Raw genomic sequence first — 12,315 nt, forward strand, 5'->3', positions numbered from 1 at the left:
GAACACTCATTGGCTGAAGTGGGTCCCGTGACCCCCCGGAACCCATCTCAAGTTTAATTGGGCAGTAGTTTTACTTAAGAGTTACCCCCAACTCTTGGGTTCAAGGAAACAAAATTAGTAATGTACTTTGGGGCTCATTTACTAAGTGCCCGAATCGCTCATTTTCGTCGGGTTTCCCGAAAATTACCGTTTTGGGACGAATTGCCCCGGGTTTTCGGCGCACGCGATCGGATTGTGTCGCATCGGTGTCGGGTTGCATGCAACGGAAATTGGGGGCGTGGACGTCGGAAAACTCGACGGATTCGGAAAAACTGCGGTATTTAAAAAAAAAAAATGTGTCGCTTGACACGCACTTACATGCACCAGGAAGAAGAAGGTGAACTCCGGTGGACCTCGGCACAGCAGCGACACCTGGTGGACATCGGGCGCACGACCTTAGTGAATCGCTGGAAGACCCGAATCCTCGTCGGAGAACGCGCCGCTGGATCGCGACAGGACCGGGTAAGTAAATGAGCCTCTATGTGTCTATGTAGGTGTCCATGGCAGTTCTACTGTATGGAGGTATGACATGGTATTGCGGTGTTTTAGGGGAATTATTAAACCTATAAAAATGTACAGATTTTTTTTTGTGTGTTCTTAACAATTTGAATCATAGACCTTTTAAATTATAGTAAACATGAATTAACTCCGCCTCCATTACACCAATGAGTATACGGTGGATTACATTGTAAATTCTCGATACCTGGAATATGCGGCACGCTACACGGACGTGTCCGGTCCTCCGTAACCTCTGATGCTTCTGCATGACGGAGACAATGAAGCTGCACGACGCTTGGGGCTCAGAGATGTCATCATTACTACCCTCCAATGTGAGAGAAAATTGGGGGTTCATCCAGTAAAAATCTGCACAGCAGAGAAATTCATGGGATTATTCCTGAAAAATGTCCCATGGGATGGAATATTTAACAATATTATAGAGTTTTTAAGAAGTCCCCTATACACCAGAAAGGGGAAAACAAGTAGATGTGTGAGGGTCCGACTGCTGGGTCCGATCCACCGATCACGTGAACGAGGCTCCCGTTCTCACTAATGGGTGGAGCTGCAGGATGAGCACGCGTCCAGCCGCTCCATTCAATAATATGGGAGTGCTGGAGATAGCCGTTCTCTGGATCCAGGGGGGTCCCGTTCTCATGATTGGTGGGGGTCCCAGCAGTTGTGCCCTCACGGATTAATCCTGTGGATAGGGGATGAACTTTAAAACTTGGGACAAAGCCTTTAAGTGAATATAAAGAAGCTTCTTAGTGTAGGACATCACATGGAGAGCTACGGACTCTCATCCTTACCACTGGTGGGACAGCTGCCCCCCGCAGACAGCCCCTTCACCCAGCGCCCTTCATAGGTGGCGTATTCCCACGGTTTAGACGCTGCGCCAATTTGGACAATACTCTGTGGCCCCAAGTGGCAAATCTCCAAAAAATGGAAATTCTTCTGGAAATCCTCAATGTCCATCCTGCACAAGAAGGAAGAAGTTACTAAAATATTATATTATATATATATGTGTCCACCTTAGTCTACAGTATATAACTATGGCTGCACCCTCTTATTCGGTTCTGTTCCCACATGTAATGTTACTAAGAAAAACTCTATACAGACAGTCCCCTACTTAAGGACACCCGACTTACAGACGACCCCTAGTTACAGACGGACCCCTCTGCCCCCTGTGACCTCTCTGGATGTTACTATAGTCCCAGGCTGTGGTCATCAGCTGTAAGGTGTCTGTACTGAAGGTTTATTCATAATCATCAGTCCCACTACAGCACAAAATTATAAACTCCAATTGTCACTGGGGTAAAATATTTTTTTGTCTGGATCTACAATTATAAAATATACAGTTTCGACTTACATACAAATTCAACTTAAGAACAAACCTATGGAACCTATCCTGTACGTAACCCGGGGACTGCCTGTATATCTTTGTACCTTATAGAAAGCAGACAGCGCCGTTCCCTCTATAGTGGCTGAACTGAGTCACCGCTGCTTAGCTCCCAAATAAATGCAGTAACCCGGTGTGACCACTATACGGAGAATGGGGCTGTCTGCTTTCTGTTTTACTTTTGGTTGTGGGGGTGCTGCGTGTCGGACCCCTCTCACAATTTTGATATTGAGGACCTATATCATTAATCAATATTCAGATATAACCCTATGGATTACCCATTTGTATAAAGGGACATGTAAAGAATCAGATTTTAGAGATTGTTTTTCAGATTTTTTTATTTTTACCAGAATTCTCCGTCTTCCAATATGACATTATCTGACTCCTGGGGGTCTCTCACGCTCTGCCATTCGGGTCCCCTGAGAATACAGGAATACATTGTACATAAAGACCTCATCCCCCTGTATCTGACAGCTCGTCATCCCAATGAGAGTAAATCCCCTACCCATCTCTCCAGGGGCCGATCCATTCGGTGTGTCCCCAGGGGTTACGGATTCTCAGCAGAGACGCAGATCCGTGTAGTGTCTGAACCTGCAGGTGTAAGGAAAATACAACCTTATGGCAGAGATGCATCTAGAAGGACTGATGTAATCGCAGAGTAGTCATAACACGGCTAAACAATGTGCACTAGGGAGGCAAATTGTGGCTCGTTACAATAGGGCTGCGAGGCAAAAACCTAAGTCGCTATTTTGGGCAATGGAGAAGCTACGGTAAAGCGTGAGTCAGAAGATGTCATCCATTGTGCCCGCGAGATGATGAGCTTCACACATTTGTTGTATTTTGTTCAGTTTTGTTTCCTATTTGACTCTTTAAATTGGCTACAATTAGCAAAACAAGGGAGGATGATCCGTCATTGCTGATCTAACAAGCCGGATAATCTGGAAGTGCTGAGCAATGTCACAAGCTTTTACCCCACTAAACTATCAGCAGCCACAGGTTGGGTCAGAAATGTCCCTTCTAGAATCCCTTCTGTTATACAAAAAAAAGCATCACCAAAATCATGTGAAAATGAGCAGAGATGAGTCATATTTTACCTGAGATGAGTCATATTTTACCCGAGATGAGTCGTTGAAGGGAAAGAGTCACTACAGATGCCCATATCATTGGCTCTATAGTAGGTGGAACCGAGGTGTCATATTAAACATAAGAATGTCTCAGAACCGGAGATACAGGTGGTCCCCTACTTAAGGACACCAAACTTATAGACGACCCCTAGTTAAAGACGGACCCCATAAGCTCTCTGGATGTTACTTTAGTCCTCGGCTGCAATAATCAGCTGTAAAGTGTCTGTAATGAAGCTTTATTGATAATCCTTGGTCCAATTCCAGCAAAAAATTTTGAAACTCCAATTGTCACTGGGACAAAAAAATGTTTGTTGTCTGGAACTACAATTATAAAATATACAGTTTCTACTTACATATAAATTCAACTTAAGAACAAACCTATAGAAACTTTGTTGTACGTAAATGTATAGGCAGCTAAAGGCCCTTAACTCGAAATCTGACCTTCAGATAAAGATCTAGTTCCTGCTTTTTTCTTTAACACCTTGTTTCTCTAGTTCTGTTAGAAAAAGAACCAAAAGCCTAATCTAAAAGTTCAGATTTTTATCTTTAATATGACACCAAAAGCATATTTCTAGGTGCTACAGAACCAAAATAGAGGCTTTTTTTTTGGTTCTCGCGCTGCAGCTTCAGCTCATTTGCATATGACTTTGGTGGAGATTGTTTTTAAAAAAAATAGGTAAATGGGTGAGATTTCACATAATAGGGTAAAATCTGGTGACCCTTTAACAATGCCGATTCTAGTGCTACAAAACAATGTACAGCCAATGTCAGTAGATGCTAAAGAGTAATAATATGGCCCCCACTGAGACCATCGTTGAGGGCGCGTTCACACGTTGCATTTTGACCTGCGTTTTGATTGCGTTTGAAACGCATATACAACAGCTGAGGAGGGGTGATTTGCCTAATTACATCACTGTTAACATTTCCGTTTACAAAACTCATCATAACGCGATGTTAACGCATGCGTTAACAACGTGTTAACGCATGCATTAACATTGCGTTTACAAACGTAAACGGTAATGTAATTAGGCAAATCACCTCTCATCAGCTGTTGTATATGCGTTTCAAACGCAATGAAAACGCGACCAAAACGCAACGTGTGAACGCGCCCTTAGTCTTTCTTGGATAACCTGGAGCCCACCCACATCCACAGATCTGTGCTTAGTTCTCCAAGATGCCTGGGACAACCTCCCTGCTGAGCCCTTCAAAAACTGTGCTGTACTAAAGCCAAAGACCGGTGTTTAGGTGTTTGATATATATTTCTCTTTTGTACATTCACTTTTGTTGATTGATATTTATTGATCTGATTGAAAAATAAAACTTTTAACACTTATCTTTGAAAGCCTTAGTACATTACAACAAGTTCTCCACATCTGCCAGACCTTTACTCAATACTGTGCACACATATTTTTTTTTTATATATATGTAATTGTATACATGGAAGTATAAGCTTTAAAGGGTTACACAATTTTCCAATATACTTTCTGTGTCAATTCCTCACTGTTTTCTAGATCTCTGCTTGCTGTCATCCTATAGAAAACTTCTATGTTTACTTCCAGTGGACAGAAATCTGACCGTGATCACACAGGTGCATGGTTCGTAATATCACACAGATGCACAACTCGTTATATCACAGAGTAATCAGAGCTGTGTGATATAACGAGCCGAGCACCTGTGTGACCATGGTCAGATTTCTGTCTACTGGAAGTAAACATAGAATTATAGAATGACAGCAAGCAGAGATCTAAAAACCGCGAGGAATGGATACAGAAAGTATATTAGAAAAGTTGTATAACTATTTATAATGCAAACAATAAGATTAATTTGCTGAAATGGGAAACCCCCTTTTACTTATACAACAAGCCATGCATCTGTGTGACATCACATGACCAGGGATATAACGAGTTGTGCACCTGTGTGACATCACATGACCAGAGATATAATGAGCCGTGCACCTGTGTGACATCACATGACCAGGGACATAACAAGCAGTGCACCTGTGTGACATCACATTACCAGGGACATAACAAGCCGTGCACCTGTGTGACATCACATGACCAGGGACATAACAAGCCGTGCACCTGTGTGACATCACATGACCAGGGATATAACGAGTTGTGCACCTGTGTGACATCACATGACCAGGGATATAACAAGCTGTGCACCTGTGTGACATCACATGACCAGGAACTGGTGTTTATCCACAGGACACCTTACCTTTATGGCAGTTTGGCTCATAAGGAGTAACTGTATTCCGTTTTTGTTATGTTTTACTACTATTACTGAATAGTTTTGAGCACCATTGATGAGGCTCATATTCATCTTATATCCCCTTTGTCATCTCTGATCACATGATACCCGCGGCGGTGGCCGCCCCATGTACCTACCTCTCGTGCCCCGGTCACTGAGTACATGTGGTAGCTGAGAATTCCCATCAGATTCGAAGTTTCAATTTCTCCCTAAAGAATAGAAATTAGAATTTAATGTATAAAAATTGTAACAATTATCATTCGAAAAGTAACAACACTTTACTGCTATAGGTTTTTAACCCTTGCTTTACAGGCACAGAGATAGAAAGCAGTTTTTACCACTTCCCTACTATTTGTCAGATCTGGGTCAGTGCTGGTTCTGTCATCTCCCCGTGACTTCCACTTCCTCTTCCTAAGACTCCGCATCTCCCTCCTCTGTAGCTGTCAGTGAGTCGGATCACACAGTATTCTGGCGCCATCTATTAGCCTGAGTGCAGCATCGCCGGCTCCAGTCGGTTGACCATTTTTTGGTTTTACAACATAGCAGAACTTTCATACAAGGGAAGGTCCTTGGTTCTTACACCTTGGAGTAACAGTGGACAACGGGTTTCCTTCTCTCGGATTCGCAGAACGCTAACAACTTATGTTTCTGAGCCTTTCTTGCCCTTCCCAGTACCTTTTGCACCTCAGCCACCGCCTGCGATGGTTCCTTATGATGCCTTCTACTGAAATAGCTACCTCCTAATCTGTCCTTGTTTCCAGACCTCTCCTTTTGGTCAGATCTACTGAAGCCCATGGCCATCTGCCTAATAGATGACCTCTACCACCTCTTTGGTGAAAATGCTCCTTTAACCCTCCCAAGGCCTGGTAAGATAAAGTACCACAACTCTTCCTACCTGCCCAACATTAGACCCAATCAAAATAGCCTGGACAGCGCAATAATCCCTGCACTCCCGGACTTGCACTTACTACACCTCCAGTCATGGGTGGAATAAGACCACCATGTGCCCTGGGCTGCAGGAATATTATAGACCCTACAAGTCTGGATTTACTTCCTACATCTGGTACAAGGATCAGCTTCTTGGGAATGGAGGATGTGTCCCTTCTGTCTGTTTTCAATCTGCGATTTCAGGACCTTTGGAGGACCTTCAAATGGTTGTTGTGTACATCTGTATTGAGAGCAGGAACAAATGTACAAGTATGGGTGACGGTCCGTCTCAGTATAAAATTTGGTAGGTGATTTGGGTGGCCATGGGCTCCCTAGAAGGCTTGGGCCCCGGGCTACCGTCCAAACAGCCTACGTAATAATTCACTACAGCCTCCTGTACACAGACACTTAAGGGGTCGTCTTAACATTACAGTAATTAATGGGGATCACAAAAACACTTGAGATTAATGGAGCAGAATGGTCATGCGCGGCCGTATGCTCCATTACTCTTATGGAGTGATGAGGGGTCGGTCGGACCCCTCGTTCTCACAATCTACGGGGGTCTCAGCACTGAGACCAAGGTATGGATTTATATAATCCTATTCTATACCTCTTATGGAAAGCCAAATCAAGATGTGAAACTAAGTCGGTTCTTGATGTTGGGGTCAGCAACTCATATTTGGTAATAGGTCATATGTTTGTTAGAGATACAAGTCATGGGAAATAGGTGTCAGTGTTCATACCTGAGTGTTCCCACAGCAGATAAGTGCTCCTCTCTGAAGCATATTGTGAAGGTGACTCCAGAGTTCTGATGATGTCCCGCTAGTATCACAGCTTTGGACCACCCCTCCTGTCATATCTTCCAAAGCCTCTCCAGCAAACCCCATCTGGAGGGTCGAGTAACCACCTTTCAACCTGAAGAAGAACACTCTAGGTAGGATCTCAAACCAATACGTAAACTCAGATTGCCTAATGCTGCACTCACTTGGCATAAGCTTTCTCTAGAAGTGAGCTCCAGAACTCATCCTTGTCCTGAGAGTGCACAAATAGTAAGTCGTATTGTGTCTTTCCATTTTTCTGGACAGGAACCGTCGGCAAAAGATCATCCACCACAACTTCAACCCACTGGCCATACTGCCAAAACTATAAAAGAGACACGACCGATGCTAATTATGCCGGTCTTGTTGGCCTTTGATGATTTTCTTTTTCATGAATGATATCTTACCTGGAATCTAAATTTTCCATTGTAGCCATCACCAAAATCTTGATCCATGGGGACAACTTGCTCCAGCAGTTGAGGGTACAGAGAAAGACAGGCCACAGCTGAGAGGAACCAGCAGTTACCTGTTGAGTGAAGATCTCATTGAAAAACCTGTATTTTCACACCCAACTTCTAATTGTCCATATTGACATTTAGAGGTTTCTTTCAACCTGGTCAAATGTTCTCCAGAAGACAATCCCACGGTGGAGCCTCGTTGGAGTAAACAAACTAAAACTTCATCAAAGATCTTCGATGTTTGCAAAAACAAAGTAGTAACGACTCCAACACAGAGACAGGTTGGAAGGTCTAGAAAGTTTTTTAGGTGGACAAAGTCCTATGTGATCTTCTGGTGTGCCAAGGATCTGACACAATCATTGACCCTAATGATCCATTTTGGAGATAAGACTGAAGCCAATCCCTACAATAACCAAATTATTAGATAAATGTATGTTCTATATAGGCCGAGGGTCTACGTAGTTTGAAGTTGGATACGGCAATGATTTATAGACTAACCCACCCATGGCTACCTGTAATATCTAATAGTAGCCATCACTGAAAGCAAGAGATGAGAAAACATGATGATGAGAGTACTAGGGGACAAAAGAGCTAATCATGGGTAGACATTAGGTCTGAGCTATGCTGTCAGAGGGAGGTCCACACATTGTTCTTAAATTAATCTGTCGTCCTCGGAAGTAATCCTATGCTGAAGAGGTAACATCACGGGTCAGGTCATGCATGCCGAATAGAGCCCAGACCATGCCCTACCCGAGACTCTAGGATTTAGATGCCTGGCATAGTTAGACTTACTCAGGTTTCCCTGGCACACGTCCATCCTGGTGGCGCCATCTACTATAAAGTGGGGACATTCACATATTTCCTACAAGTAGAAGGACACAACCTGAAGGACACATCTGGTGACATTAGTCTAATAACATTAGTAGACGAGTACAAGTCATTACCTTGGGCCTCTTCCACTTGATCCCCTCAATCTGTAAAGCCTCATCCTGGGGGAAGGTGTTGTCCTCGAAGAGAGGTAAGATGGAAGAAGAGGAGGAGGACGATGCAGAATTCTCATTAGGAGTGATTGTAGCTTTCAGTCTTTTGGCAGGAGGAGGGTCCATTATTGGCCACAGCCAACATTAGCAGATGTGATCTTCTACAACCTGCATGAGAAAACCATAAAACACGTAGAAAGGAGGATAAAGAGTAATCTGGGTCTATCAGGAGAACCATTTTACCCGTCCTCCTTCAGGTTCCGAGAGCCGTGACGTCACCAAGCTCTCGGCACCTATCGCCGGCCGGCTGTGCGAGACTTAATGTTTGCGCATGCGCGATAAGTGCCGTGAGCTCGGCACCTGAAGGAGGACGCGTAATATGAAGGAGGCGGGAATAATTAAACATCGGAAGCCATCGCCAGCACGAAGATGACGCAGGGTAGCACCGGAGGACTCATTTACATATGTAAGAAAATCGTTTTTTTGCTAAACGAAAGTTCGCCGAGCCTAACTAAACTATGTGCCGGCATCAGCATTAAGTAGCCTCCAGGGTGGTCTGCTTGCATGATTTCATCATGCGAGCAGTGGTAGGTTTCCTTTAAGTGGAGCACGGCTGTAAGTAATTACTGGGTAGACGGAACTGATCAGTCGGGCGCCATAAAAATGGCGATATCAATGAAGTGTGCGCCCAAATTTTACATGGACAGCGCCTTAATTTTGCTCTCTGACCATTTTTTTCCTGGTCTATAGTGCGCCAAAAATTGCCCCTAAAAATGCTGACAAAATACACATAAATGTGGAGGATAATGTGGAAACGTTAGGCCACGCCCACTTGCACCAAAAAAAGACAGAGGAAACATCTGTTCTTTCTGGCGCAAACTCATTATAAATGACCCGCAACAGTTTTGCGCCAAAAAAACATTAAAATCCTGGCATTTTTTTTGGCGCAGATGCGATAATACATGTGCCCCAAGACTTATCTATAGCATAGGTTATAAATATCTATGGTGGGGCCCATAGAGCTGGACTATTACTGATGTCTTGTATAAAGGACAGCACCCTGTGTTGTATAGTCGCTTTACCTGGTATTGCATTCACTTGAATGGGGCAGACCTGCATCCAAGCCAAGTCACTAATAAGTGTGACCTCCCAGACCTAGGAAGCACATGTGATGCTCATGGGGTAAGCAGACACTTCAAAATACTGATATGTTAGAGATAAAGACCTGTTGTCTGCTGCTGACCCGTTTCTGTTAAACAATAACTGTCAACAAGCGGGTCAACACCAACAGAACCAACTGTAAAGGGAGAGACATCTCTCTTAAAGGGGTTCAGTGGTATCCGCTATCCACAGCATGAGGACCAGTGGGGGCCCCAGTCACATGGATAGGGATCCCATTGGATGACGCATGCGCTCTGGCCTCCATTCACTGGCTATTTTTTGCCCTGGTCTTAAAAACCTGTTACCCCAGTGCAGCATGTGCCCAAATTATGACAATGCCCCATCATGTATTTGGTGCACGAATCTCTACAATTGACTCCAGAAGGGAATGATGGCAAAAAAACCCCCACTCCTTTTGTGCAAAATTGGATTCTTTTGCCATTTTTTTAAATTTTAGGCCAAACTTCCTTTCTATATTTTCGATGCACCCCATCTTTGGCTCCTAAAAAACTGCCGAAAATATTGTTCATGTTATTCCACTATTAAAAGGGTATTTAAAGGAAATCTGATCTCAAAATCCATCCTGATAAGCCAAGGACATTACTCATCGATCCAGGCACCGGGACTGTTGTATCTTCTTATATTTGTTATCCGTGGCCTCCTTCCCCCAAAAATCAACTTTTAAAATTCTGCTAATGAGCCAGAAGGCTCTTGGTGCGTTACAAGAGACCATCTATGCACTAACGAGCACTTCCCCCCTCCCCCTGTGTGCTGAAACTTCCTATGCTTCAGGGAGATTACATCAGGCAGGGGGAGAAGTGCTGAGGGAGCAGGGTGAGAGTCTAACGTTACTATAGCCCTTCTGTACTGTAGCTTCACAAGCTGTTACACTGTGCAGGAGCACTTCTCCTCCCACCTTGTGAGATTACATAAGGCAGAGGGAGGCGGATGTGCTTAGCAGGGGGATACATTGTAACTGTTCTAATCTTCTTATATTTCTTATCTATGGCCTCCTTCCTTCTAAAGCCAACTTTAAAAATTTTGCCAAAGTGTTACCAAAGCCCCTCAGTGCTGCAGCTTCACAGACTGTTACACTGTGCAGAAGCACTTCCCCCCTCCCAGTGATTGATATCTTTAAACAGTTTAACAGCCTGTGAAGTTACAGCACAGGGGGGACTCGGGTAGATTTCCTGTAAGTTTTAACAAAAAACATCTTATTCCTTGAAAATGATGGAGTCTGAAGTAGTCAAAATCGAAAATCTCTGCTTGTTGTCATTAAATGGGAACTTCTTTACTTACCAACGCTCAGGACAAGGAGCGTCCTGGGTGTCTTCCAGAAAGTAATTGTAACCTCTATGGCTGATCTGATGCATTGCAGAGTGTACTTGCCCCCTTTATCTCACCATAGGGACCCCAAAAAAACTTGGAAATTTTCTTGAAATAACCGGATATGTAGGATTTTTTTTTTTCTTAGATCAAGGTGTCGCCTTCTTTTTTCCCATTACTTTTGGTCCTAGAACCTGCACAATGACCTCTCTATCCCTGGAGTCTGTGATCTCACTCCAGGAAATGTGGGTGCACATCACATGACCTCCACGCACCGCAGTCTCTTCTGCGTCCTGCAGTCACTTCCCCAATTAACCCTTTACCTGAATATATCAAAGGGCAGGAACCCAAGATGTCCCAGGACAGTCCCGAGCCCAGACATTCACACCCGCTCACTACACAGGGAAGTGACCGAGAACCTGAAGAACGAGTATCCTGCAAAGCATCATGGGAAAACCTATTTACTCCCAACAAGCCCCAGCCTGCGCCGTTACCTCCTATCCCGTGTCTCATCATAATTCTTGTACTGTTTCCTTATATGTTATAAATTCTCATCTACTAACAATCAGTGGCGTAACTAGGAGAGACAGGGCCCCCTATCAGGCTACTGCATGGGGCCCCCTTCCCACATAAAAATTATACATATTAGTATACTCACACATGTGAGTTACGATCACATATAAATACACTCATGTGCACACACAGCATATACACATACATACAGTGCCATATGCAACATACTCACATACAGTGTATCAGACAACATATACACATTGCAGATACTGCAAATATACATCACAGTATATGTTATATACATTATGCTGGACAATGTGCAGTGCAATATAGATATAATGGTGCACATCCTCCATTCTTTATTGTGTCAGGTCGGATGACGGGGCCCCCCTGACACTGTGGGCCCCATAGCGGCTGCTATGGCTGCTACCGCTGTAGTTACGCCCCTGCTAACAATGTACTTTCTCATCAGCACAGATCAGGGATACAGAACGATTTAGAATTGCGGTGTATAAAATGTATCCGCAAGAATCAGATGATGAAAAGAAGATTAAAGGAAATCTGCCGTTTGATTCTATGCATTGTGAAACAAGCATACCTTGAGAATGCTGTAGCTACGCTGATGCAGAAACATATCTTGTTTAATCCCTGATCCGAGTGGTTTTGCTTAAAAAAAAAACTAATATAAAATTCAGGACCTTGGGAAAGCTGGGTGCAGCCTAGCCGCCATACATAAACACATTACCGGGAGCTTCCTGAACTATCCAGACAGGACTAATCAACCTGAGCTGGATTCATACTCAGCAGCTGGGGGATGGTGCAGCA

At 43.9% G+C, this 12,315-nt stretch overlaps 1 protein-coding gene across 1 annotated transcript in view; it reads right to left on the reverse strand.

Moving 5' to 3' along the window:
- LOC140076788 (calpain-1 catalytic subunit-like) overlaps positions 1-11,402 on the reverse strand; it is a 36,701-nt gene extending 25,299 nt beyond the window's left edge. Inside the window, exons 1-11 of the mRNA XM_072123495.1 lie at positions 10,951-11,402; positions 8,455-8,658; positions 8,303-8,372; positions 7,460-7,578; positions 7,220-7,377; positions 6,978-7,149; positions 5,445-5,516; positions 2,439-2,524; positions 2,281-2,352; positions 1,344-1,510; positions 743-903 (exon numbers count right to left, since the gene is read on the reverse strand). Coding sequence (XP_071979596.1) covers positions 743-903; positions 1,344-1,510; positions 2,281-2,352; positions 2,439-2,524; positions 5,445-5,516; positions 6,978-7,149; positions 7,220-7,377; positions 7,460-7,578; positions 8,303-8,372; positions 8,455-8,616 — 1,239 coding nt within the window. The 5' untranslated portion in view covers positions 8,617-8,658; positions 10,951-11,402. The remainder of the gene's footprint in view (positions 1-742; positions 904-1,343; positions 1,511-2,280; positions 2,353-2,438; positions 2,525-5,444; positions 5,517-6,977; positions 7,150-7,219; positions 7,378-7,459; positions 7,579-8,302; positions 8,373-8,454; positions 8,659-10,950) is intronic.
- Positions 11,403-12,315: the final 913 nt, after the last annotated feature.

The sequence above is a fragment of the Engystomops pustulosus genome, chromosome 9 (assembly GCF_040894005.1).
Source record: "Engystomops pustulosus chromosome 9, aEngPut4.maternal, whole genome shotgun sequence".
Classification (NCBI taxonomy): Eukaryota; Metazoa; Chordata; class Amphibia; order Anura; family Leptodactylidae; genus Engystomops; species Engystomops pustulosus.